Source organism: Mustela lutreola, chromosome 1 (assembly GCF_030435805.1).
Source record: "Mustela lutreola isolate mMusLut2 chromosome 1, mMusLut2.pri, whole genome shotgun sequence".
NCBI classification, from domain to species: Eukaryota; Metazoa; Chordata; class Mammalia; order Carnivora; family Mustelidae; genus Mustela; species Mustela lutreola.
In genome coordinates this window covers 262943000-262969760 of record NC_081290.1, presented here as the reverse complement: position 1 = coordinate 262969760, position 26761 = coordinate 262943000, and the positions used below count along the sequence as shown (strand labels likewise).

General features: G+C 39.2%; 1 protein-coding gene across 2 annotated transcripts in view; it reads right to left on the bottom strand.

Moving 5' to 3' along the window:
- The window catches only part of TRIM44 (tripartite motif containing 44), a 104679-nt gene that overhangs the window by 49780 nt on the left and 28138 nt on the right, over positions 1-26761 (bottom strand). For both annotated transcript variants that reach the window (XM_059139883.1, XM_059139892.1), the window contains one exon: positions 10868-11107. In XM_059139883.1, the coding sequence (XP_058995866.1) occupies positions 10868-11107 (240 nt within the window). The remainder of the gene's footprint in view (positions 1-10867; positions 11108-26761) is intronic.

Below are 26761 nucleotides of genomic sequence, written 5' to 3'. Positions count from 1 at the left end.
TCATCAATTCCAACGGTAAAGCTTTTGACATTTGCCTTAACTTTTTGAAGGTTCAGTTTCTTGATCTCCACATGGAGATCCTAATTCCTACCTTACAGGGTGGCAATATAGATTAAAATAAATGAGAAAATATGTAAAACACTAAGCAAATGTCTGGTGTACTGTAAGTGGTCGACAAATGGTGCTCATTATTGTACTTTCCCTGAATTTATTACTAACATCTCTGGGGAGAGTGAGGAAGGACAGAGAAGATGGGATACAAGACTGCTTCACATGCATCCATTTCTACAGCTTATAGATACGTGGCTGTTCAGAAGCAGTAACACTATCACAAAGCATGGGGGAAGACTAGGTGAGAGTTTCACTGGTGAAGGAATGAACACACACACACACACACACACACACACACACACGGCCATTCTGAATGGGTCATCAGACACTCAGAAGATTGCTCTTCCTTGTAAAAGGTGTGCATGCTATTCCCTCCTACTCTGAAAGCCTACGCTAACTCCTATCCATTTTTTTTTAAATTTTTGTTTATTTATTTGACAGAGAGAGAGGGAACACCAGTGGGCAGAGCAGCAGGCAGATAAAGAGGGAGAAACACGCTCTCCACTGAGGAGAGAGCCCAATATGGGACTTGATCCTAGGACCCTAGGATCGCGACCCAAGCTAAAGGCACCCACTCAACCAACTGAGACACCTAGGCAACCCCCACCTTTTTTTTTTTTTTTTTAAGATTTTTATTTATTTATTTGATTCCTATCTATTCTTGAAGATCAAGCCTGACTTGGAAATTTTTTCTCACTGACAGACTGAGTGGAGTAATCCCACTCTGTCCTCCACAATCATATCACTGGGTTGGTACTTAGAGCAGAAAACCAAGTGACGGCACCATACAGTGTCTCCCTCTTAGGATTTCAATCCCTTGAGAAGAGAAACTGTGTAACATTAATCTCTTTATTCACTGCACCTTACACAGCACAAGGCCCATAATTAATAATTATTCAAAAAAGAAAAGGAGGGAAGACAAGATATAAGTAGGACTTAAGATTAATTTCTACACCCCCCCCCCCATTACAAGTGGATCTTGGTTTCAGAGAATATTAAAACTGAAAGTTTGCTAAACACAGGCTTCTATTTGCTGAACACCAGCTTCTATTTAAATGACTTCTCAGGTTAAGCAATGTTCCCAAATCCCTCCATCACCTACCCCCAATGCTCTTGGCTGGCAGGCTACATTCTAGTACCCTGACACCTTTTTTCTACTCCCACCTGTGGAAATGTCTGTTCACCCACAACCAAATAATTTTGCTCCTAAGGGTGTTTAAATCAGTTGAGCTTGTAATTATTACAACACGTTTTACTAAATAACAAAAAGTGAATGCAAGAGGGAACCACTGGTTCCATCCAAACTACGCTGAATGCTTCCAAAGCATACAATAAAGCTGAGTTACTTAAAAACTGCTGTCAACTTTGATGCAGGTGAGACACATGCATAATATTAGAAAAAATAAAGTATGAAAGTCTAGGATTCCACATTCAGCTTGCTTCAAATGTTATCCTGAAACTGGACCTTATAAACAGTGCAGTAGGGATGTGGTTTACGCCAGAAAAATAACAATCCACTCCAAGCAGCAAACCCATATTCTCAAAGGCCGTGAGTCAAAAATCAAAGAAATATACAGATGTGTATCCCAAGTTTAAAATATATGTTTAGGGTATGCACATATCATTCTTTAAAGACTTTTATCTATTTATTTCTTTGACGGAGAGAGACAGCAAGAGAGGGAATACAAGCAGGGAGAGTCGGAGAAGCAGCAGGCTCTCTGCTGGCAAAGAGCCCGATACAGGGCTCAATCCCAGGACCCTGGGATCATGAGCTAAGTCAAAGGCAGACACTTAACAACTGAGCCACCCAGACACCCCTATACGTATCATTTTTAATGATTTGCTCATTTGAACTTTTCCTAAAAATCATCTCATGTAGTTCAGTACTTTTCTCTCAAAACTAGACAAAAGATGGAAGTATCATGACATGCAAATAAAAATAAAGACACCATTTTTTAATACTAACTTTGGCAAAGAAGTTATAAAATTCAGGTGGCTCAGTTGGTTGGACGACTGCCTTCGGCTCAGGTCATGATCCTGGAGTCCCGGGATCGAGTCCCGCATCGGACTCCCAGCTCCATGGGGAGTCTGCTTCTCTCTCTGACCTTCTCCTCGTTCATGTTCTCTCTCACTGTCTCTCTCTCAAGTAAATAAATAAAATATTTAAAAAAAAAAAAAAAAAAAAAAAAAAAAAAAATGAGAGACTGTCAAAACTGGTGATAAAATGTACACTGATGTAACCATTCTGTGGACAGTTTACAAATATGTACAAGAGACTAAGAAACATCCATACTTTTGACTTAGTAATTACATATGATTTATAAATAAAGGCATGAACTATAATGTAATAAATGGCAGTAAGGAAGTTGGAAATAACTTAAAATAACATAAAAGTTAAGTTTGCACCACTGATTTGGGATTCATACATTATGTTTCTGGACAATTTCTGGTAATATGAAGAAAATTTAAAATATAATGTTAGGGAAAAAATAGCATGAGGGGATGAAGATATTAACTAAGCTTACTGTGATAATCATTTTGCAGTGTATGTGTATATCAAAATCATCACACTGTATAACTTGAACTTACATATATGCCTATTTTATCTCAAAAAAGTTGGAAAAAGAACAAAACACATAGACTAAAAAGAAAAAAGAAGAAAAAATATCCAAATCAATTTAGTGTGTTTGCTTTCTGCTCTGTCTATAAGTTTTTAACATTCCAAAACAAGTAAGAAAGAAATAACTTTATTTAGTTATTTGAAGAGGAAAAAGACCATATCTCATTAGGCCTGTGGGAATGGTATTGAAACTTCTCTTCTACGCTATATTCTCTAAGAAGACCCAAAAAGATTTATTAAAAACACATTTTAAAAAAGAAATGTGACCAGGAAACCTTGTAATCTCTGGACTTCTTCCACTAGAAGCTCTGTGATTCTACTTAGCGTAATCAAATTCATCTGTACCAAAGATTTCTTAAAATAAACATTTGTTAATGAACTGGTTTTAAAATGATTTTCATAAATCAAAGGCAAATAGCACTTCAGCAGGTGGACTATTTACAACTTTTGTTCTTAACAGCTTTACTGAGGTAAAATTTATAATACCATAAAATTACCTATTTTCAGTGTATATTCAGTGACTTTAAATTTATAGTTATGCAACTATTATCACAAACTTGCGTAAAAACTATATACATATACAGATATAAAATTATGATTATACTTTCCTTAACTTTCTTAATAGCATATGATTGATTAAAATCATCACTGTCTTACAGTGTTTATAGCATATGTAGATTTTCTACTTAACGACTATAACATAAAAGGGAATAAAAAGTGTTAATTGGCCTATATAGTTTCAAGGTATCTAAAATTTTTTAAAGATTTTATTTATTTATTTCAGAGGCAGAGAACAATCGAGAGAGAGCACAAGCAGGGTGAAGGGAAAAGCAGACTCCCCGCTGAGCAGGGAGCCTGATATGAGACTCAACCTTGGGACTCTCAGATCATGAACTGAGCTGAAGGCAGATGCTTAAACAATTGAATCACCAAGGTGTCCCTCAAGGTATCTACATTTTATGTGAAGTGGTACTGTAGTAATTTTTAGTAGGCAGAAAACTTCAGGACTTATATGTATATTGTATATGTTACATATATTATAATACATATGTTACAATCCACATAGAAACTGTACGAATTAAGAACAAAGTAATAGAGCTAAAAGGCCAAAAATATATTAAAATGGAATTCAAATAACTTTCAAAAGTCTAAAAGAAGGCAGGAAAAGACAAGAGGAACAGAAATAGGAGGACAAGCAGAAAACAAATCATAAAATGGCTTACCTGAATTTAACCATTTTAATAACATTAAATGTTAATGAACTGCACACTTCAATTAAAAGGCAGAGATTATCAGAATGGATAAAAAATTATAAGAACCCAGCCATACACTGTCTAAGAGACACACACTTTAACAATAGATAGATCAAAAACAAATTGATGGGGACATACCATGAGAATAGCAAACGTAAGACTGGATTGGCTCTACTAATGTTAGATAAAATAGACATGAAGACCAACAGTATTATCTGAGAAAAAGAGGGACTTTCATAATGATTAAAGAGTCAGTTCATCAGAAAGATATAACAATCATAAGTATGTATTTGCTTAAAGAGACTTTCAAGACACCTGAAGTTGATAGAATTAAATGGAGAGATAAGTAATTCCTTAAACATCCTTGGAAATTTAACACCTCTCAGCACCTGACAGAACTATACACAAAAATAAGTAAAAATGTAAGTTATTTGAATACCTAATTGATATTTAACAGAACACTATACCCCAAACTATAAAATACATATGCGTTCACCAAGATAGACTATATGCTGGGCCATAAAACAAATCTCAATAAATGTTAAAAGCTTGAAACCATTCAAAACATGTTCTCTGACCACAATGGAAAAAATTAAAAATGAGCAATAGTATGACATGTAAGAAAGTCCCTAGTACTTGGAAACTAAACAAGACACTCACAAATAATCAATGAGTAAAGAGAAAAAAAAAATCTCAGAGTAAATGAATAATATTTCAAACTGAATGAGAGTGAAAATAAAACATTGCCAAAGTTTAGATTCAACTAAAGCAGTGTTTAGAGAGAAAAGTATAGTTTTGACAGCTGACATAAAAAAGTAGTAAAAGCAAACATCTACAAAGCTAGAAAAAAGAACAAGTAAACTCCAAATAAGCAGGAAAAAGGAAGAGCATATTTAAACAAAATGGAAAAGAATAAAATTAGCAAATCAAAAAGTTCTTTATCACTAACAAAATTAAAATGGTAATTAGACTGTGAAGGATAAAAAGGAGAAAGTCACAAATTATCAATATCAGAAACGAAAGATGGGTTATAATTGTAGATGCTACAGTTAAAAAAAAATCACAAGAAAACAGTATGAACAACTTTACACTAAAAAGTACAACTTAAATGAAACCAACAAATTCTTTGAAAATTACAATACAATTTGAACAAATAACACAATTTAAATACAACACAAATAAAAATTTAAATAAATGTGAGATCAAACAAAATTTGAATAGCTCTATATTAAAGAAATTAAATTGGTTATCAAAAACTTTCACATAAACTCCAGGATAGATGATTTTGCTGCAAATATTCCCAAATATTTAAGGGAGAAATAACACAAATTATACATAAACTTCCAGAAAATAGGTGAGGAAGGAATACTTCCAGCTTGTTTTCTGAAGCCAGCTAACCCTAATACCAAAGTCAGACAATGATGTTATAAAAATATAAAACTACAGGGGTGCCTGGGTAGCTCAGCGGGTTAAGCCCCTGCCTCAGGCTCTCTGCTCAGCAGGGAGCCTGCTTCACCTTCTATCTTTGCCTGCCTCTCTGTCTGCCTATTTGTTATCTCCCTCTCTCTGTGTCAAATAAATAAATAAATAAATAAATAAAATCTTTTAAAAAAAAAAAAAAAAACCAAAAAACAAAACAAAACAAAAACTACAGATGACTATCCCTCATTGAACACAGACCTAAAAATATTTTTAAAAGATTAGTGAATTGAGGGGCACTTGCATGGCTCAGTTGGTTAGACACCTACCTTCTACTCAGGTCACCATCCCAGGGTGCTGGAATGGAGTGGGCTCCCTGCTTAGCAGGGAGTCTGCTTCTCCCTCTCCCCTCTCCCACCCCACCTGCACTCTATTTGCTCTCTCTCAAATAAAGTCTTAAAAAAATAAATAAAATAAAAAATTATTAATGAATTGAGGGGCGCCTGGGTGGCTCAGTGGGTTAAAGCCTCTGCCTCAGCTCAGGTCATGGTCTCAGGGTCCTGGGATTAAGCCCTGCATCGGGTTCTCTGCTCAACGGGGAGCCTGCTTCCTCCTCTCTCTCTCTCTGCCTACCTCTCTGCCTACTTGTGATCTTTGTCTGTCAAATAAATAAATAAATAAAAATCTTTTTAAAAAAATTAATGAATTGAACCCAAATTATACATAATGACAAACTGGGAGTTTATCTTAAGAATGCCATGCTGATCTAATATTGTAAAATTAACCAATATAATCAGCCATTACAATCAAATAATGAAAAAAACCCATGTAATCATTTCAACAGATACAGAGCAAATCTCATAAATACTACATTCATTCACATTTTTGTTCCCCATAGCTAATTGTGTCATTTCTCTCTGGCTACTTTGCTTTCAAGACTTTTTCTTTGTCCTTCCTTTTCACTACTTTGATTTTGATATGTCTAGGTACGGATTTCTTAGAATTTATCTTGCTTAACTTCTTAAATCTCTAAGTTTGTCTTTCAACCAAATTTTAGAAGTTTTAAGCCATTATTTCTTCAATTTTTTCAGCACCGCAATCCTTTTCTTCCCCTACTGGACATGGGCGACATGTATGCTAGATCTTTCTTTATTGTCCAACAGGTCCTTAAGACTCAATTTCAATTGTTTCCAATCTTTTTTCTTGGTTGTTCAGATTGGATCTCTATCTTCAAATTCACCAATTCTTTCCTCTCTTATCCCCAATTTGCCACTGAGCCAATCTAGTGAATCTTTTATGTCAGTTATTATATTTTCCAATTCTAAAATTTTCATTTGGTCCTTCTTTATATCTCCTATTTCTTTGCTGAGATTTTTTATTTTTCATCGGTTTCCAGAGTTTGTTATTGCTAAGTCATTTTCAAAATAGTAGCTTTAAAACCCTTGTTTGATAATTCTATACTCTGTGTCCTCTTGGTGACGGCATCAGGCATCATAGTGACTGATTTGGGACTGTATCCTGAACATTCTGAGTATTTAAGAAGCTAGTTCCTATTTAAATCTTTTATTCCAGTAAGAAGTCAACCTATTTAAATTCAGAACACATATCCTATTACATTAATGAGACACTGTGTGTCAGCTATACTCCAATTAAAAAAAATAAACAAAATGAAATGAAAATAAAAATAAAAATGAGAATTAAAAAACAGAAGAAGAAGAAGGAGGAGGAGGAGGAGGAGGAGAAAGCAGAACACATGTCCTGGATCAGGTTTGTGGATTGTGGTTCAAATGTCAATTTAGTTTAAAAGATTCTGCAGTGCTATTCTGATCTGCCCCCCTAAGATGACAAAATTCCACACTACCGTCTCCACAGTGCTGGCTGGGGAGTAGGAGGGGCCCAACTCATTACTATAGGAAAGAGTGCAAGGATAAAATTCTACCCACCGACCTAGCTGGGGAGGTATAGTGCCTAGTTAAGGTAGGGGTGGGAGGGAGGAGTTAGAGCTCCATCTACAGTCTCCAAAGGGGAGGGATACTATTTCCTTCCTGACACTGCAGGCAAGGGGTAGAAGTAAGAGTTCTACCTGTAGGCTCCAAGGGAGACAGACAGCACTGACTACTGAGATGGGCAGGGATGATGAAAGAAATCTGACATTTACCTAAAGGCTCCAGGGAAAAGGAATGATAACTCGTTACTGCAGAAGAAGACAAAAAAGTACGTTTCCTGGGGTGCTTGAGTGGCTCAGTTGGTTAAGCAGCTACCTTTGGCTCAGGTTATGATCCCAGGTTCCTGGGATTGAGGCCCGAATTGGGCTCGCTGCTCAACAAACAGCCTGCTTCTCCCTCTCCCTCTGTCTGCCGCTCTGCCTACTTGTACTCTGTGTCAAATAACTAAATAAAGTCTTCAAAAAAGAAAAAAATAGGTATCCACCCCATTGGCTCCACTACTGCAAAGCCAACTGGGGCTGGGAAGGGGTATAGCTATATTCACGGTGTGTGTCTCCAGAATAGGCAGGATTGGTCAAAAGGTTTCTCTATAGCTGAACTGCCCTCTTCCTAGTTCTCTGGCTACAGAGAGCAGGATTTTCTTGGAGATTTTCTTTCTGCCCATGTTCATTATAGTTTCCAGTTTGCAAGGCACCCAGGCCAGGATATACAGGAAGCAAGAAAAATTGAAGGGAACTCTGCTATGTAATTCCTCAAATTCCAAGATCCCTGGTCAGGACCATCTTTTCTCACTTTTGGGAGTCTTCTAGTACGTGATTTAAATATTCTGTCCAGGGGCACCTGGATGGCTCGGTTGGTTAAGCATCTGCCTTCGGCTCAGGTCATGATCTCAGGGTCCCAGGACTGAACCCTGTGCAGGCTTCCAGGTCACCAGGGAGTCTGCTTCTCCCTTTCCTTCTGCCCCGTCTCCCACTCATGCTCTTTCCCTCGCTAATAAATAAAATCTTTTACAAATAAATAAGTAAATATTTTGTCCAGGAATTTTTGCTGTGATTAGTAGAAGTAATAAAGTAAAATATGTTTACTCATCTTGTTCAGAATCAGAAACTGAAATCTGATTTTAAATGCATCAAAAAATAAGATGCACTGAAGAGTGGAGGGCTGGAAAGATGGCTATGTATAAATCTTGATTCAAGTATATTAAAATGTTAATGGTAGAATCTATGTGGAAGTATATGGGTGTAATCTGTAGACTCTTCTCAACTTTGCTATATGTTTAAAAATTTTCATAATAAAATGTTAGGGGGAAGAATCTTTTGGCCAAGTTTGAAATGCAGGTGATTAAAAAAAAAATCCATAATGTGCAAAAGAAAGAAAAAGAATTCCTCTGCTGAGTGAAAGAGAGGTACTGGAGATTTTCTCTGATCAATAAGTTACCAGATTAGCTGGAACGAGAGGCTGTTAGATGAGAACAGCTCTTTGTAAAAGCTCTAGCCAGCCGAATGCTATATTTTGTTTTTAATAGCTTATTTTGTCCACAGCCTGGTCCTTGGGCCTTGTCAGTTTTGCATCCCTAAGGGTAATTCCATCAGAGTTAATAAGCATAGTGCAGTTGAGCACCTAAACTGGTTAGAGGATGGTTAAATACTGGGGAGGGACTAAATTCATTACTTGAAATGAAAATAAAAGAGTGGAGGCTATCTCTCAAAAAATAAATCTTTATTTTTGGGAAAAAAAACTAGTAATAATAAATGTGGAGTTCCAATTTGGGGGGAATTTGGGACAGAGTTATGCCACTGATCCCTTGGGTTAACTCTGGTTGAAATTTTTGTTTAAGACACACAGTGACTACTTCCACACTATAAAAGTTCTCAGGAGAGCACCTGGGCGGCTCAGTCAGTTAAGCATCTGCCCTTGGCCTGGGTCATATCCCAGGGTCCTGGGATCAAATACTACATCAGACCCCCTGCTCAGTGGGGAGTTTGCTTCTCCTTCTGTCCCCTCCCCTGACACGGGCTATCTTTCCCAGAAAGATAAATAAATAAAAAATCTTAAAAAAAAATAAAAAGTAAAATCAAAGGTCTCAGGAATGCAAAGCTGTCTAGGGCACTGATTCTCGTCATTTTTCCCATGTATACAAATGGACACTTGACATACTGCACATAGTAGGGAAAGCAACATAAGCATTGGGATAGCCCAGACTTCAATCTGAATCCTCGCTCTGTTTTCTAACTAAATGACACTAGCTCAGGGTCTCCAGTTCTCTGCATCTCAACATCCCATCTGTAAAACAAAGATAATGAATGCTGATATAAGGGTTAAATGAAATGATGAATATAAAGTACTCTCTTGATTATCTAGAAACTTATTTAGGCACATACTTTCTTAATTCTGCGGAGGATAAAATGAAAAGAACAAGACTTACTCAACTCTTTTCACCCACTGATGAAGATTAATCAAGAGCTCTGTATGAGTGAAGCAGATAACTGTCCAACGGTCTCTGACATTTTCTGTCAGGATGGCTTGGACAATACCTGTCTCCTGAATGATAATTTGGCTCTTCAGTTGGCTCACTTATTCTGTATTTATTCTGTATACCCAGGCTCTCCTGGGCCAAGGCAAGACTGCTAGCTAAACAGTAAGTACCGTGAGTCAGTAGCAGTCCTGGAGAGTCTGCAGGACTCCCCTAGGTTTTCTTCTAGAAGGGCCTACCCTTCTGGCATAAGCTTGACCAGAATTTTCAACATAACACTATGAAATCTTAAGAAAAAAAGCTTTTCCCCAGTGGCTGAAATACAGGTTCTATAATACTTTTTTTAAATGGCTATCTTAAATTTTATTTTAGAATTACTTTCTAAATGCCTGAAAATGTTGTTTGGTAAAATGCATAAGACTTTTTTTTTGTCTGTTAGGAAATAACAATGAATACAGATATATTTGTAGTGATTCAACATTCACCTGGTGTCTTTCATTCACACCTTTTTTGATCGTTCCAGCGCCACATGCCTCTTTAATCTAACAGTTATACCCGCAATTTATGCAGCTGGCTCCACATAAAAACCAGGCTGAGGCACCTTTTCACTACTCACAGAATCGGTCCAAAGCCTTTCATTCTGGCCTGCTTTATGTGCCACTTCCTGACATTCTCATTCACCCTGTTCTCATCCCTATGATGACTTTATTTATAGGCTCATTTCACAACTTGGAATCTGTCAATTGCCTTCTTCTCTGGCTCTAATTTCTGGCTTCCTTCCTTAACTGTGATTAGTATTTGCCCTACTAACTATACTCCTTTAAGTCATGGTAGACAAATATTTTGCCAGACCCAGTTGCTGGGTGCAGGCCCTAGCAGCCAATACTTCCACACTGGTTTACACACCAGTCTAACCACCTACACCCTGAGCTTTCAATTCATTCATGTTTAGGGACCACAAAAGAGAGTTTCCAGAGCTAACAAACACAACAGTCAGTTTCCTACTGTTTCTCCTGCTACTAAAATTGTAGGCATTCTCCTTTACCTCTGCCTTTGGCTCAGCTGATTCATTAGAGGTATCAAGTTGTTCCTTGGCTTGGGCCATCTGAGTCATCAACCTGTCCATGTGGGACTGGATGTCTGCCAGTATCTCAGTCACATGAGCAGTGGCCATTGCTTCCTGGATGTCCACCAGATGAAGGGCCTTCTGCTCCTCATCAGCAATCACTTTCTGAACTTTCTTAAATTCCTGCTGTATGAACACCTTCATCTGGTCCCGGGTTACCTGCAGAACACAAACAAGTAAAGATAATAAGTTGGACTTAAAAAGAAATGGAAGATAGAACTGCTACTGTAAGTGCTAGGCAGTCCTGGCCAAAATATAACCCAACCAGGTTCCTATGTGGTCCAGAAGTTTTGGGAATATCCTCTAAACAATGTTCCCATAATACTGTTGATTAATTTCCTGGCAATCCTTTTGCCTTTTTAGTCATTAGGAAGTAATTCCTTATCTTTCCCTTTTTGCTCTTCCTTTTGTTCATTTTTTATACCAGGCAATACCTAATCACTTTTTAACAATTTAATAGGTGAGTGTAGATTATAAAAAATGAAATTCTTTTCTCTTCATCTGGATACCATTTTTCTCTTTGGAGGGTAATTACTATTAACATTTTGGTATGTATCCTTCCAGCCATTTTTCTTTCTAGTTATACATATATATGTATACAGACAATTATGTTGGTTTTTATATAAGTGGGTCACAGTGAACATTAGGTTCTGGGTCTTGCTTTTCTATTTAAAGTATGTTAGTACATACAGATCAACTTCACTCATTATATTATTTTTAACGTCTACATGAGGTGGATATATACAAATATGAATATTTATATATATACAAATAAAAAGATAAAGCATAAACATTAAATATTTTCCTTCTCAATGGAAATACAGAATATTTTCAGATTTTTGCTATTACAAACGACATTGTAATGAACATCCTTGGATACATCTCTTAATATTCGCATAAGGCTTTTTTAGAGACTTCTAGAGTCACTGAGTCAATTTATTTCATACTCTAAAAATACTGACTGATACAGCCAAACTGCCCTCCAAAACAGATGTACCAATTACATTCAAGAAGGTGTGACAACAGGCATTTCTTTATACATTCACCAATATTAGATCATGTCAAGCCTTAAAATGTTTATTCTCTGATAAGTAAAAATATATTATTGATTTATTTTGTAGCAACCACTGAGCATATCAAATAAAATATGACTATAGGCTCTATCTGTCTGGGGCATAAGGTAAACAAAGTGAGAACTAACAAAATAAGAACTTCTAAACTCTGTATCCTACCAGTAACTACACTTACTGATGCTTTTTCCCAACTACATGCATTTTAGGAATATTTTTGAACAACTCTGTACAGTGAGTAACTACAGGGAAAGGGCGACACAGTGGACAAAAGGAGAAAGGCCATGCGAGAATTTTAGAGCTGAGAGAAACAGCAGCTGTCAATAAGTGAATCCTTTCTTTGACAGATAAGGGAAGAGTGGCAGCGGCAGGACACCTGTAGAAGATGCAGGGACCACCAATCTTCTTGCTCCCAGGCTGGTGGTCCAGGCTAGAATAGTCTCCGAGAAGGAAAGCCAAACTGGGAAAAGCTATAACTGAGACTGAGGAAGAGAAAGTCTACAGAAGAGGGGACCATGGGCCATTTTTAATTAGCCTCTTAAAAACCGAAAGAGCCTTGATACTTTAAGCAGCTTTTGTAACACTGCCATAATAACGTCCAATACAAAATAAGGCCCGTAGGACATGTCTCTATTCACACATCAAGTGACTAAGTGACATAAGCCCTCAGGAATTCATTATACTCTCTGCAGGTACTCTTCCTGGTGTGAAAGAAAAGGGGAGGGGGAGTGTTAAATGTTATTAATGTCTCTGCAAATCTGTATCAGATTGAGAACTGTGATTTGTGTTTATTTATGTAGTTCCTTTTTATTTTTAGTGTGTTAATTTCAAGACTGTTATGCTTTATGATGACCTTTTATGATTGGATCTCGAACTTTGAAATAAATTAGGTATTATAAAGACCTGAGACCTTCTCTTCCAGACTAAACCTAGGAAATTTTAGCTAAGAGATGAACTTTTCTGAATGCCCGAGAAAATCTCTTTAACAGTTGCAAGTGACTGAAAATGGGGAACACAATAAAAACGGACTCGTAACCTATTTTACTAGCCCTCACACACACATGTGGTTCAGGTCAGAAGCTGACGTCAGTCAGGAAAGGTGTGGCCAGACTGCAGTAGGTGACTAAATCATGGGGCTTTAAAAAAAAAAAAAAAAAAAATCAAATTCTCTATTTCTTGTTGTTTTACACAGGTTTTTCAACCTTTATTTTGTACAGTTTATCTCATACAGATCAGGCCACAAATAAGAACTGAAGCCAGAATAATTTATTCTCCAAAACCTGTATCCTTTTCACCCCCGTTCTCTACTAATCAACAAAAAGATATTCCCCAACCGAGTTCAAAATAGTAAGAACACATTTTTGGGTCACAGCTTCCATTCAAATCCCGAGGCCAAAGGACAGACTCCCTGGGGAACCTGGCATATAGTAGGTTCAGTACTCTGGAGAATGGACTCTTCCCAATGGCAGGAGTGAACGAGCTTTCAAAACTCCCTTTCAGGCTTCATTTCACCTCCCTGCCACCAAAACTCCATCCTGCTACAAACTTCACAGTTCTCCAAGAGCAGCAGACCCCTTCCATCAGCCCCGGCTACCTGAAAGCCACTAACATCATTTCTGCGTAGGTTTCTTAGAATTTCTTAGAATTTCTTCGGCCTCTATCCTACACCTCCTCAAAGGTGAGAGTGACAGTCTCATATTCCTGACTGTACTACATACAGTGCTGGTAAAAAGAAAATTCTACATATGCAGATAAGGGAAGGCTGGGTGTATCACAGAACAATAAAACTGGCGCTGTTAAGCTTTTTTAGAGCCATAGAGCTTCACTTACCCTAAACAAAATCTTAATGTAGAACCCTAAAACACAACAAAACTGAAAGTAGAAGTACTCTAGTTAAAAGAAAAATTTCTCCCGCCTCCTTGAAGGAATTCCTGGGCACTGGTAGTGGTCTCCAGGAAAATCTCCCTGCAATACCTGGGTCCCCTACACAAATGAAACCCTAACAGGAGCTGCCTCCCTTTGGTCAGTGCCCCTAATTTGATGAAACTTTAAAGTCCTAGGGTATGAGCCAGTTGATATATCTTGGTTATCGTTGCATTAGGCTGAAAATCTACATTACTACTTAAAGATAGCACTTTACTAAAATTACCTAAACACAACATTATAATTTGAAAAACTGAGTGGCTTATTTGTGAATAGTCATAACTAGCTAGTGAAGATCTGACTGTTCTCATTACAGCTGAGTTCAACCTCCCATTTTACAGGCCACACACACACATGTGCAGTAATAAAGTTAAGCTTAGAAACCAGCTTTCCTTTCATCCAGTCCAGCATACTCTGTGCTACAATATATTGCCTGTTATGATCCCTTTCTGCCTGCTTCAGGTCCTTCAAACTTACTTCTTAATTAAGACGTTTCCTTGGTCAACAGGCAGCTCTGTTATTATCCCCACTGAGATGTTATTCCCTCCTAAGTGAATCTTGGGATAAAGGATGCGCATCTGAAGAGTTAAGTTTCATCCCATGCTACTTTCTATATGCTCTTGTAGTTAATATTTCCAAGCTAGGATGGACCCAAGAGTCATACAGACTGGCACTTTACACATACATAATTAAACACATAAAACCTTGAATTAAGAACTTGTACTTAAAAACAACACCATTCGATATGCTTGACATGGGTTATAAGCCATTAACTCCTAGCTAGTTGGCTTATAAGAAACGAAGGTTTTATTTAGTTTTCTATTATAGGCAGATTATTAAAAAAAAAAAAAAAAAAGAAAAGAAAAGAAAAGAAAAAGGCATACTAGCTAGAAAGCATCATACTTTAAGAAAGATTTGTTCCAGAAAAGTGTTGCTGACATGAACCGAGAAAGATGGAACAGGATCAGGAGCAGGAAGCCACACAAAAGAAAAGCCTCTGAGTCTACATTGGTTGAAGAGTTCAGAAATACTTGTTCTACTAGCCAAATTCCCTGTGAGTAAGTTTAAAGGAGGCTATTCCAAAAATGATCTTTAAAAGTGTGAACTGTATGAAATAGTTTATGAAGACTCTAAATACCTCCCCAAATGTCAAGAAGTACACTTTCACTCCCCCTTTCCTCTTCTGAATGGCCACTGTTCTAAAACAGAAAAATAAAAAAGCAGGAAATGCAGTTTTTTCAGATGCGACAAGCTGTCTTCACTCCCACCAGCACAGTACCTTCCCAGCATGCCAGTGTCCATGGAAACTTTCAGGTTGGGAATCTCAAAGTTAAGGCTTCTGTACTGCCTCTCATATGTATTCTGGCATTTTGCTCCAAGACAGCGCTTTCCAAATCTCTATCAGACTCCAGTGAGGGCAGGTGAGGGAAGAGCTTCATCAACGAGGACAAAGTCCTTTTTCAGTATCTTTCATGTATGAGAAGAATAACCACTATTTGTGAATAAAACCAGTGTTCATTCCTAAGGCTTAGAAAATTATCCAGCAAAGAAATTGTTGTATTTTAACCTAAAATACAATAATAAAATAGTTCACAAACTATGAACTACATTCCATTACTAACATTCTTGAGTACAGTCAAATATTTTCCTGACAACCTGGTTAGAAGCCTCTGTTGCTTGGCTTTTACAGTGGGGGTATTGAGAAAAGAAAAGTTTACTGAAGTGAGCATTTAATCTCTTCCTTAAACCGATTTTCTCATCTTCATCAGAAAATGCAGACAAAAGCTGTCACATGATCATCTTTACCTCCTTTCATTACCCCACCGCATATAAATACAGCATCATGAGGTCTCTACCTCTGTATCTACCCAAAGAAGTAATAATAATTTTACTGTTGCTGTTATTAATATTTCTGTTTAAAAAGATATAAGAAATACACCAGAATGTTGGACAGTGATTACCTCTGATGGGATTGAGTACTTTTTTTTTCACTTTCAGTCCAAATTTTCTGTAATAATGTATAACACTTGTTTATTCTTGAAGAGTAATTTTTGAAAAGAAATGAAGTTCAAAGAAAAAGTTAAATCCTGAATAAGATATTAGCTAATTGAATCCAACAGTGTATATAAAAAATTATACACCATAACCAAGCAGGATTGATCCCAGGTAAGCAAGGCTGCTTCAACATTTGAAAATCAGTTCATATAATCTATCATGTCAACAGGCTAAAGAAGAAAAATCACATTATTATATCAACAGATGCAGAAGAATCATTCGATAAAATCTAAGATCCATTTATGATAAAAAAAAAAACCTCTCAACAAACCAGAATTAGAGGGAAATATTCTTAACTTCACAAAAAATATCTATAAATAATCAACAGCTAACATCACACTTTGTAATAAAAAACTACAGGGATGCCTAGCTGCCCCAGTTGATGGGGCATGTGACTCCTGACCTTGGAGTTGTGAGTTCAAGCTCCACAGTGGGTGTAGGGATTGCTTAAAATTAAAATCTTAAAAAAAAACAACAACAAACAGTAGTGAAAATCTATAGTTTTCCTGCTACGATTAGGAACAAGGCAAGGATGTCCATTTTTAAAACTCCTTTTCAACATACTAAAAAGTCCTAGGTAGTGTTTACAGACTGGGAAGGTAGAAATAAAGCTGTCTTTGTTCACAAATAACTTGGATGTTTATGTAGAAAATCTGAAAGAACTGGCAAAAAACCCCTCCTGGAACTAATAAGCAATTATAGCAAGGTTGCCAGATACAAAGTTCATATATAAACGTCAATCACTTTCCTATATACTAGCAATGAACAAGTGGAATTTGAATATAAAAACACAATACCATTTACATTAATACCTCCAAAGTGAAATACTTAGGTATAAACCTAAGAAAATATGAATGAGGGAACTACAAAATTCTGATGAAAGAAATCAAAGGAGAATTAAATAAATATAAAGATACTCCATATTCATGGATAGGACTGCTATATATTGTCAGATAGAAGTTCTCCCAACTTGATCCATAGGTATACTACAACTCCAATAAAAATCCCAGCAAGTTATTTTGTGGATATTAATAAAAATGTTTCTAAAGTTTACATGGAGAGGCAAAAGATGCAGAATAGTCAACATAATATCAAAGGAAAAGAACAGAGTTGGAGGATACTACTTAACTTTAAGACTTACTATAAAGCTACAGTAATCAAGATAGTGTGGAACTGAGGAAAGAACAAACAAAAATATCAATAGAACAGAATACAGAGCCTAGAAATAGACCCACTAAATGTAGTCAATTGATCCTAAACACAGGAGCACAGGCAATACAATAGAAAAAGAGTTTTTAACAAATAGTGCTACAACAACTGGACATCTATGTGCAAAAGAAATTTAACCTACCTAGCCATAGAACTTTCATCATTCACCAAAATTAACTCAAAATGGATCACAGACCTAAATGTAAAATGCAAAACTATAAAACTCCTAAAAGATAATACAGGAAAAAATCTAGATGACCGTGGTTACGGTGATGACTTTTTAAATATAATTTCAAAGGCACTATCCATGAGAGAAACACCTGATAAACCAGATTTCATTAAAATTAAAAGCTTCTCTGTGAAAGACACAGTTAAAAGAATGAGAAGATAAGCCATAGACTTAGCCCCAGATATATCTGCAGAAGATACATCTGATAAAGCACTGTTCCCAAAATATACAAAGAACTCTTAAAATACAATAATAAAGTAAAGAATCCAATTAAAAAATGGGCCAACAACTAGAACAGACATCTCACCAAAGATATACACATGGCAAATAAGCACAGGAAGGATGTACATCATTTGTCATTAGGGAAATGCAAATTAAAACAACAATGAAGTACCACTACACATGTACTAATATGGCCAAATTCCAAACACTGACAACACCAAAAGCTGACAAGGATTTAGAGCATGAGGAATTCTCATTCAGTGCTGATGAGAATGCCAAATAGTATAGCCACTTTTAGAAGATAGTTAGGCAGTTCTTACAAAACTAAACATACTTTTACCATATGATCCAGCAATTAAGCTCTTTGATATTTACCCCAAGGAGATGAAAATGTGTGTTGAAACAAAAACCTGCACATGGGTATTACAGCAGCTTTATTCATAATTGCCAAAACCTGGAAGCAACCAAGATGTCTTGAAGTTAGGTGAATATATGAATAAAACGTGATACATTTACACAACGAAATATTATTCAACACTAAAAAGAAATGAGCTACCAAGCCATGAAAAGACATGAAGGAACATTAAATGCCTCTTACTAAATTAAAGAATTTAATATGAAAAGGCTACATAGGGGCACCTGGGTGGCTCAGTGGGGTAAGCCTCTGCCTTTGGCTCCGGTCATGATCCCAGGGTCCTGGGATGGAGCCACACATTGGGCTCTCTGCTCAGCAGGAGCCTGCTTCCTCCTCTATCTCTCTCTGCCTGCCTCTCTGCCTACTTGTGATCTCTGTCTGTCAAATAAATAAATAAATAAAATCTTAAAAAAAAAAAAAGTTAATACAATTAAAAGAGAAAACGAAATAGCCCCTGAAATGGAGCCTAGAGAAGGGGGGGGCAGGGCACGTGGAGGTGGAGTGAGCATCCAAAGAGCCAGGTGGTTCCTCCACCTGAACCTTCATCTCAAGCATGTCAACATTTTCATTCTTTGCCTTCCCAGTTAATACTAGACCCTTCCTTCCTAATCTGATTTCTTTTTTCTATAATAAATCAAGGTTTTTTTAAAGCCCTTTTCAACTTAAGCCCATTAAAATAATGGCTTCCATAAGAGCAAAGCACTTAGCACACACTGCTGCTGTCATCTGAAGGTTCTCCCATGGGAGCTTCAGTCATCCTGAGGCCCCTCAGAAGAGCAGATTTTAGTGTCTTGAAAAACTCTAAAGAACATCTAACTCGGTCATCCAATAATGACCAAAGTATGAAGCCACTTACTTTAGAGAACTACCAGGCTCATAAATGAGAAATGGACATCCTTACAGTACTAGAGGGACATTGGCTTCAGGACGTTATACAAGCATGGTGGCGCTAACCCTAGTGATACAGCTTGTGTGATCAAGTGGGAGATGGAGTTAGGGGCAACGCTGTGTGAAAAGAGAAGGCATGCCTAACTTTGGCCTGATTCCGTCACTGGACATTCTCTTGTCCTCTAATCCGTGACAAAGACAGAGCCTTATGAATAAAGAAATGAAAATATCAAGAGCCACCATGTGTGGGCAGTATGCCAGGGCTATTACATATATGTTTCTCATCTAACATTCAGATAGGTAATGATATTTTCATTTCATGTTAGGGAAACTGAAGCCCACAGCGACGAAGTCACCTGGCCAGTGCCACACAGCAGGTAAGCTATGGAGCAAAGATTCACCTCAGGTCAGCCCTGGTCCAGGTCAGTGTGCTGACAACCACTCCACAGAGCACCCTGATACTGAAAAGGAAACTGAGTGCCTGAGAAGCAGTGTTAGACCACCGGAAAGCAACTCCGCAGAGGAGCACCCTCAGGATGAGAAGTCAGAGGCCCTGAGTGTTAGTCAGTCCTGTCTTTTGGAACCAACCAGCTATGTAACTTGGGGCAAATCACTGAATCTCTCAGACCCTCAGGCTCCTGAGCTACTAACCATGAAAAGCCAGTTTTTCTTTTATCTCTAAAATGATACAACTGCATAAATTTTGCATTCTTGGAGCAATTAATTCACCAGTCTGGATTTGTCTCTAATCACAACTGTCGCCAAAACAAGAGCGGCTTTGGGGGACGAGAAATCTGCTTTAGAAATTCTAAAGGTGACACAAAATGAGTGTAAAGAGAATAAAATAACCTTTTTCCTTTGACGATGCTACTCTATCAAGCAATTACCCTTTCTCCTACCTTTAACCACCAAGTTTATTTGGAAGGTCAAATAAAGTCTGCTGTCATAAACACCAGTGAAGAGTCTACCGGTCGCCAACTCTATTTAATCTCACTACTCACCTGTCTGTAGCATTTAGCACTACTGATGCCCCTCAGTCTTTAATTTCCTTCCAGGGTTTCTGTGAGCCTGGCCTTCTCTGGCTTTCTGTCAATCAGCTCCATCCCTACAATTTTACAAACTTTCTATCAGCTCCATCCCTTTACAATTTTACAGACTATGATAGGAAAAACTCCTCTAACCAGGATTTTTTCAACCTCAGCACTACAGATACTTGGAGCAGATAGCTTTTGGTATAGGGAAAATGTCCTGTGCCTTGTGAAATACGCAGCAGCACCCCTGGCCTCTACACAGAAGGTGACAGCAGCATCACCCCTCACCTCCAGACCTTGTCAAATGTCCTCTGGGGCCCAAACCACTTCCTCTCCACACCTTCCCCCTAAGTAATTCCATCCCACTTGTACGATTCAACTCCTCCCTCCACAGAGATGGCTCCTACACCTGGATTTTTCTCTCCAGGCCTCCAACCTCACAATTCCTTCTGATGTGTGTCTCTGCCTGGATATTCTTCTCTTACTTGAACCATGAAGGCCCAAACTGAGTCTTCTCCCACCTCCTCACTGTTAGCACTGCTGCCTTTACTGAGTGCCCAGATAGCAGGTACTACCATAAGCATTCCACATGTGTTACCTCAATCGTCACGATACCCAGCGGTAACAATTATTATTCTATCAATTTTATAAATGAAGAGACTGAGGTTCAGATGGGATGAAAAACCTGCCCAAATTCATACACAGAGTTAGTGGCAGAGCTGGAATGTGCACCCACACAGCCTGACTACACAAGCTTCCTTTTAACCACAATATTTTTCTTCCATGTCTTCCCTTCAGACCTTGACCTATTTCCTGCCTTCCCCACCACCACAGTTTAGGAAATCGCCCAGACTCTAAATTCTGGAGGTAAATTTTACTTTCTCCACCAGGAACATGTCTCCATCTCTTCTTGAGCTCTTGCACGAAATGGCGGTCAATACATTAAACCGTCAGGAGCTGTGCCACATCTGCCTCTCCACCACACTGGCTGAAGAAGCCTGCCCTTGTGTCTGTGAACACCCCCTTCTCTGCATTCTCTTCCACTATTCTCCACTGGATATCTCTACCTGGTCTCTAGACCCGAATGCTCCATTTTAGCTCCACCTGCCCCCTTGCCCCAGGGCCTTTCAGCTCACTCCCACTGTCACTCATACCTCTAATTTGCTGAATAAGACCGTAAGTCCCAAAGAGATGCTGGGTGATCCCCCAATCTCCTCCTTGGTGTTTAGACCTTATCTTTATCTTACATAGTCTTTGGTTTGGCCTGTACCTTCAACTCAGGTAGGAGCCCCATATTTCAGTCAGAATACTCCAGCCTTCCTCTATTTCTGCCAGAGTGCTTCTTCCTAAGACTATAAACGTTGGTCCTTGAGCCTAACTACTCCTTTTCTTTAATAGCTTCATGTGTATGAACCTGTAGTATGCTTCTTCTGAATCTCCTCCCTTTCATGGTTTTCCATCCCCAAATACAAATATGAATACAAACATACACGCAACAAGCACGTGCACACAGACACGCAGCACTGGAGGCTCAGGACTGCCTCCTAAAGGCTTTGTACTGGAAGGATCCTAACAAACACTTGAACTGAAGCTGCTAATCAGCTAGGAAGCAGAGAGCGACTGTGGGTCCCCAGCGGTCTGAATGAGACAGGGTCACAGCCGACAGTGGACCAGCCCTTCCTGTGAGAGATGGAGATGCTATGGTCGTGGCATCCCTGCTAAGCATCCCCTCCTATTTGCGCTATCAGCGGCTATGACTCTATTGCCATGACAACTCGATGTGGAACCCCATGTCGTGGCACTGAACTGGACTCACCAGAGAAAAGTGCAACAGGAATGCAAGGCTCCCTTTGAATTGATACAACTGCTTGTGCTCTGGATGCTTGTCTTCTTACCTGACCCTGGGGTGGCAATAAAGAAAGCAATCACAGACTTCTGAGCACCACTCTTCCTGAATGAACAGGAAAATAATTCTGGGTGACCTCCCCTATAGAAATGTGAAAGCAGAAGCAGTCCCCAGAGACACCCAGGGCCTGTACAGAAAGATGAGTGAGAACTTCTATTTCACCTTGTTTTCTTGCTCTTCTTCCATCTTAACCTGTGCATAAGCCAGAAAGACAGCTTGTGCTTCAGAAATTATCCTGTAGGAAGTGGGAGGTAGGAACTGACATGGAAAGTTTCAGGGGCAACTAAACAGAAATTATACTATTTTTAAGCATTTTAGACTTGAACACACAAAGCACGCTTATATTACCTGCTGAAGATTAGAGCAATTTTAGAACAAGACTCACCCCTCCACCTTCACTCCACTTCTCTATGCGAACACTTGCCCTGCGAAGCCACAGCTATTTGTATACTATCGAAACCAAACAATGCGCTCCACCAGGAACGCTCAGGAAAGGGCGCTGGGGTGCCGGTGTCAGTCTTCCTTGCTACAACTGTCTAAATGGCACACCTCAGGGAGTCTGTTGTGGTGGAGACAGAGTGCTGACTCTGCTGTAACTCAATGCTTCTGAAGCTCAGAAAAATGAAAATTTTATTTGGCAAACAGAGGTAGTAATATGCTCACAGACCTTGTGACGTTTACACAAAATAATACATAAAAAGCACTCACTACTCTCTGGGCACATAGGAGCATCAACAGAACTATTCTGCTGGTCCAGGTAACTGGAACCATGGACATTTATTCTGTGCTTTTCACAGGTACCCACTGAGCGTTCACAGATAAAGACTCCCCAATTAGTTTTCCTAAAGAAAGCAAGCCTACAACCTTGGGAGAGCAGATTTTAATTTCCCAAAGGAACACAGGAAAGACTTTCTCATAGAACCTATGCATGAAGACTAAGGAAGTCAACCAGAGGCTCCCTGCTTCAGTCTTAGTAAAGGGCCACAGGCTATCAAGGAGCAATGTTTGCCTTTTCTAGTTTGATACAATCAGATACAGTCTACTTCAACCGCACAGAGGCAAAGAACAGAGTGTAGGACGGATAGATCACATTCTGCCCCTCAGCTGCCACACGCAGTCTATAGGTATAGTCAGCCCCTCAAACTCCCAACCTGCTTCTATTATATGTCTCTCTTCTGCAGACTAAAACCCTATGACTGTTAGCTACTGGAGCAGCTAACAATGCTTACCTAAGAACCACAGGGCTTGTTAACTAACTACAGTTGCTAAAATATTTTTGGGGCCCCCAAAGGCCATGCTAACCGTCCTCCCTCCTTCCTTCAAGATTTCATTTACATATTTGAGAGACAGCACGAGTGGGGTTAGGGGCAGAAGGAGAAGCAGCCTCTTTGCTGAGCAGGGAGCCCCATGCGGGGTTCCATTCCAGGATCAGGACCTGAAGCTGAAGGCAGATGTTTAACCAACTGAGCCATCCAGGTGCCCAATCCTCCATTATTTTTTTTTATCTCCTCCTCAAAAGTTCCCGTTTTCAGGGCACTTAGTAATAAAGTGTAATATGATTAGCCTAGCTTATGGATGACAATAAAGGCTCAGACAAATCAAGAGGGACAGGTCATCTGATTCCAAGATCTGAGCTATTCCACCATAGAAGTAAAAGAAAGCACGCCATACTCAATAGTTTTTTTTCTCTCAAAGTCTGAACAAACGCTCTATTGGTATACTATTCCCAACCCATCTTCCATAGGTAAAAGTTAGTTATCTCCTACAACTACTAACAATTCTATATAGCAATCATAGAAAGACAATTTATTGGCATCATTAGCCTTAGACAAGTTATTAAACCTCTTCAATCTTTGTTTCTTGATCTGTAAAATGGAGATTACAATGTCTAGCTAATCAGGTTGAGTTAGGAAGTAAGGAGCTATCAAAGACTCTATTTCACTGGCCACAGAAGTAAACAGAAGCCATTCAACAAAGCATAGTCATCAACTAAATCACTGGGTTGAATGGACATTCTCCGCAGACAGATGGATTTTGTCCTTTGGCTAAACGCAGTCAGGAGAGATGTGATTCTCAAATTTTGCTGTTTATATACACAAACAAGCATCTACATACAGACCTGAGGTAGACTGAGAGTTGCATTCTGTCACTTCAGCCTTAAGTTATCAAAGAAAACACCCTTTTCCTTGAGCAGACTGAGTTTTATTTCTGAACTGAATGAGAGGTTAAGCAGGAAAAGGGAAAGAAGGGAGACAGGAGAGGAGGAGACCCTTAAATAAAAGTCTGGGTGGTTTTTATCACTATCATCACACTAAGTTTTATATGTAGGCACCCAGGCTCCTAAATTAAATGTCAAATACAATCCTGCACTGGCAACATGAAGTGTGGCTGCTTTGGGGGAGCCCTGACAGCTCCACTCCCCTGTCCATGTTGGTCATGTAACAAGCCTTTCAAGCTTTGGCAGAGAGTGTATTACCAAGGCTCCTGTCAGGGCAGACAGGAGCTGGAGCAGGGGGAGAAGGACATCACAATGTGTTAATTTTATTAAGCTGTTTAAAGCTCAATCCCTTTGCTTTCTAACAATGCTCCAGCACACCAGGCAGCTCAGAAACCATGCCTACCCTAGTATCAAACTGCCTAGAGCTGATTTGTACAGTACTTCAATTAAGAGCTCTTGTGCCCCGATAGAAAGAGGATGGCCAAAGGGTAAAGCTGCAGGAGAAGCAGGAAGAGGACAAGAATCTCAGTGGTGTTTAAAGTGAGGACATATCTCCTAATGTGTCTCTTAAATGTGACACTTACTTTCTTTTGTGACTCTTAATTTATTTTTCTTTTAATCTGGCACCAGGCCATTTTGCTAACTAGAGAGTTTGCTCCTAACAATAAACATAATTGCTTCTATGCATTGATTTCTTGTTTCTATTGGGAATATATGGACACACAGCTGCAAACTCCCAAGGCAGATATATTTGCCTTAACTTGAACCGGCAATGGAACTAATGAACTAACCCCAGGCAAGGCAGCTACGCAAGGCCCTGAGTCAGCCAGCCAGCCAAGCAGCAAGACCAAGGGGCTCCAACTCTGGAGATTTAACTCAATTTATCTGTACGCTATTATCACTCAGAAGAGGAAGCAGTGGTCCTTTAAAGTGTCATAAATCCTGGGAAGTGTTAATTGATCAAAGTATGGAATCTAGTTTCTAGACCTTGATTTATTCATTTGACAGAGAAAGATAGCAATAGAGGGAACATAAGCAGGGGGAGTGGGACAGGGTGAAGCAGGCTTCCCACTGAGCAGGGAGCCTGATGTGGGGCTCCATTCCAGGACCACGGGACCCTGGGATCATGACCTGAACCCAAGGCAGAAGCTTAACGACTGAGCTACTCAGGCGCCCCCAGAATCTACTTAGTTGTAAACTTCGTGGCTTCTTTTTCTCTGCAAGGATCCAAAGACCTCCTGAACTATGGGGGTGGGTTTGCTGTGTCCAGGGATCCCGGCCTCCTGCTGGAAGCGGGGCTGGATCTCAGGACTAGGAGAAAGCTAGCAGCAGTCACCCTGGTCAGGAGGCTGTACTAAGCACTTTAAATGGATTATCTCATTTAATCTTCCTAACGACCCTATGAAGCATGTACCATTATCGCCCCTTTCACAGCCGAAAAGAAATGAAAAACCTGAGACCTGAAGAGATTAAGCATTGGATCTGCCTGAGGCAGAACTGGTGGTCAACACTGGAGGTAATCTGACCAGGTGCAATCTAATCCAGAGCCCACACGTAATAACTGTAGAACACTGCCTCTCCCTGACAGGTAACATCGGGTTTCTGCCCCTCATCCCTGCCTGGAAGAAAGGAGAAAGACAGACTATTCACTGGCCTCTTCCACTGAGCACCATTTTCGCGGGTTAGCCTTCCTGAAGCATGTATCCGCACTGCGCTTCCTTCCTGCCAGACAGGTGCCTGCTGTATGGCTAGACCAGCTCCTACTTACCCAGTCATCTGCTGGCTTGCTTCCACAGTCTGGGTGGTACGCCTCATGCTGCTATGAACACTGGGGTCCAGTTTTTGTGTGGACAAGTTTTCATGTCTCTTGGGTATATACCCAAAAATGGAATTGCTAGGTCATATGGCAACTCTATGTTTAACCTGCTGGGGAACTGCCAAAGTGACTGTACCACTTCCAATTTTTCTACATCCTTGCCAAACAGAAAACTTCTCTTTATTGAGAAAACTACAGAACTGTAGAACTGTAGTCCTAAAAACCATCAACCTGCTTCAGCTCTGCCCTTATTGCCTGGGTCACGTCACCTCAGGCAGGAACGCTTCTCTCCGGGCACCTCAGTTTCCTCTTCTGTAAAGCGGGGGGATGGGAGACAGCCTCAGATTTCCCACTGAGCCCTCCATATATTCATTTAACCCCATCCTGTGAGACACCCTGGGGGTGGGGGGCGGTGGGAACGCTGTCAAAGGGACAGCTGGGGGCTGACTTCATGACTATGTGTCTGACTGCATTAACTAAATTTCCACTGTACCCAAATAATCTTAGACTGTGACTGGCATGTCTGAGGAAAACAAACTTCAGAGTGTGCTTATGCAATTAGGAAGAAAACAGAAATGCCATATTGGGTAAAAGCTCCGTTTGGTAATAACAGCAGACTGGCCTTCAGGATTTTAGTTTTCCAAGCGGCAGTTCAAAGACTGAAGTGAATTCAAATGATAAAAATGTTTATAAGGGATGATGTCAGGTGAAAAAAAGCAGGATACAAACTATGTATGCATGTCTATACATACAAAAATACATACAGTTATCTAATTATATATACTTACACACACACATAGAACAATAATTATCTAGAGAGAGAATACTAAT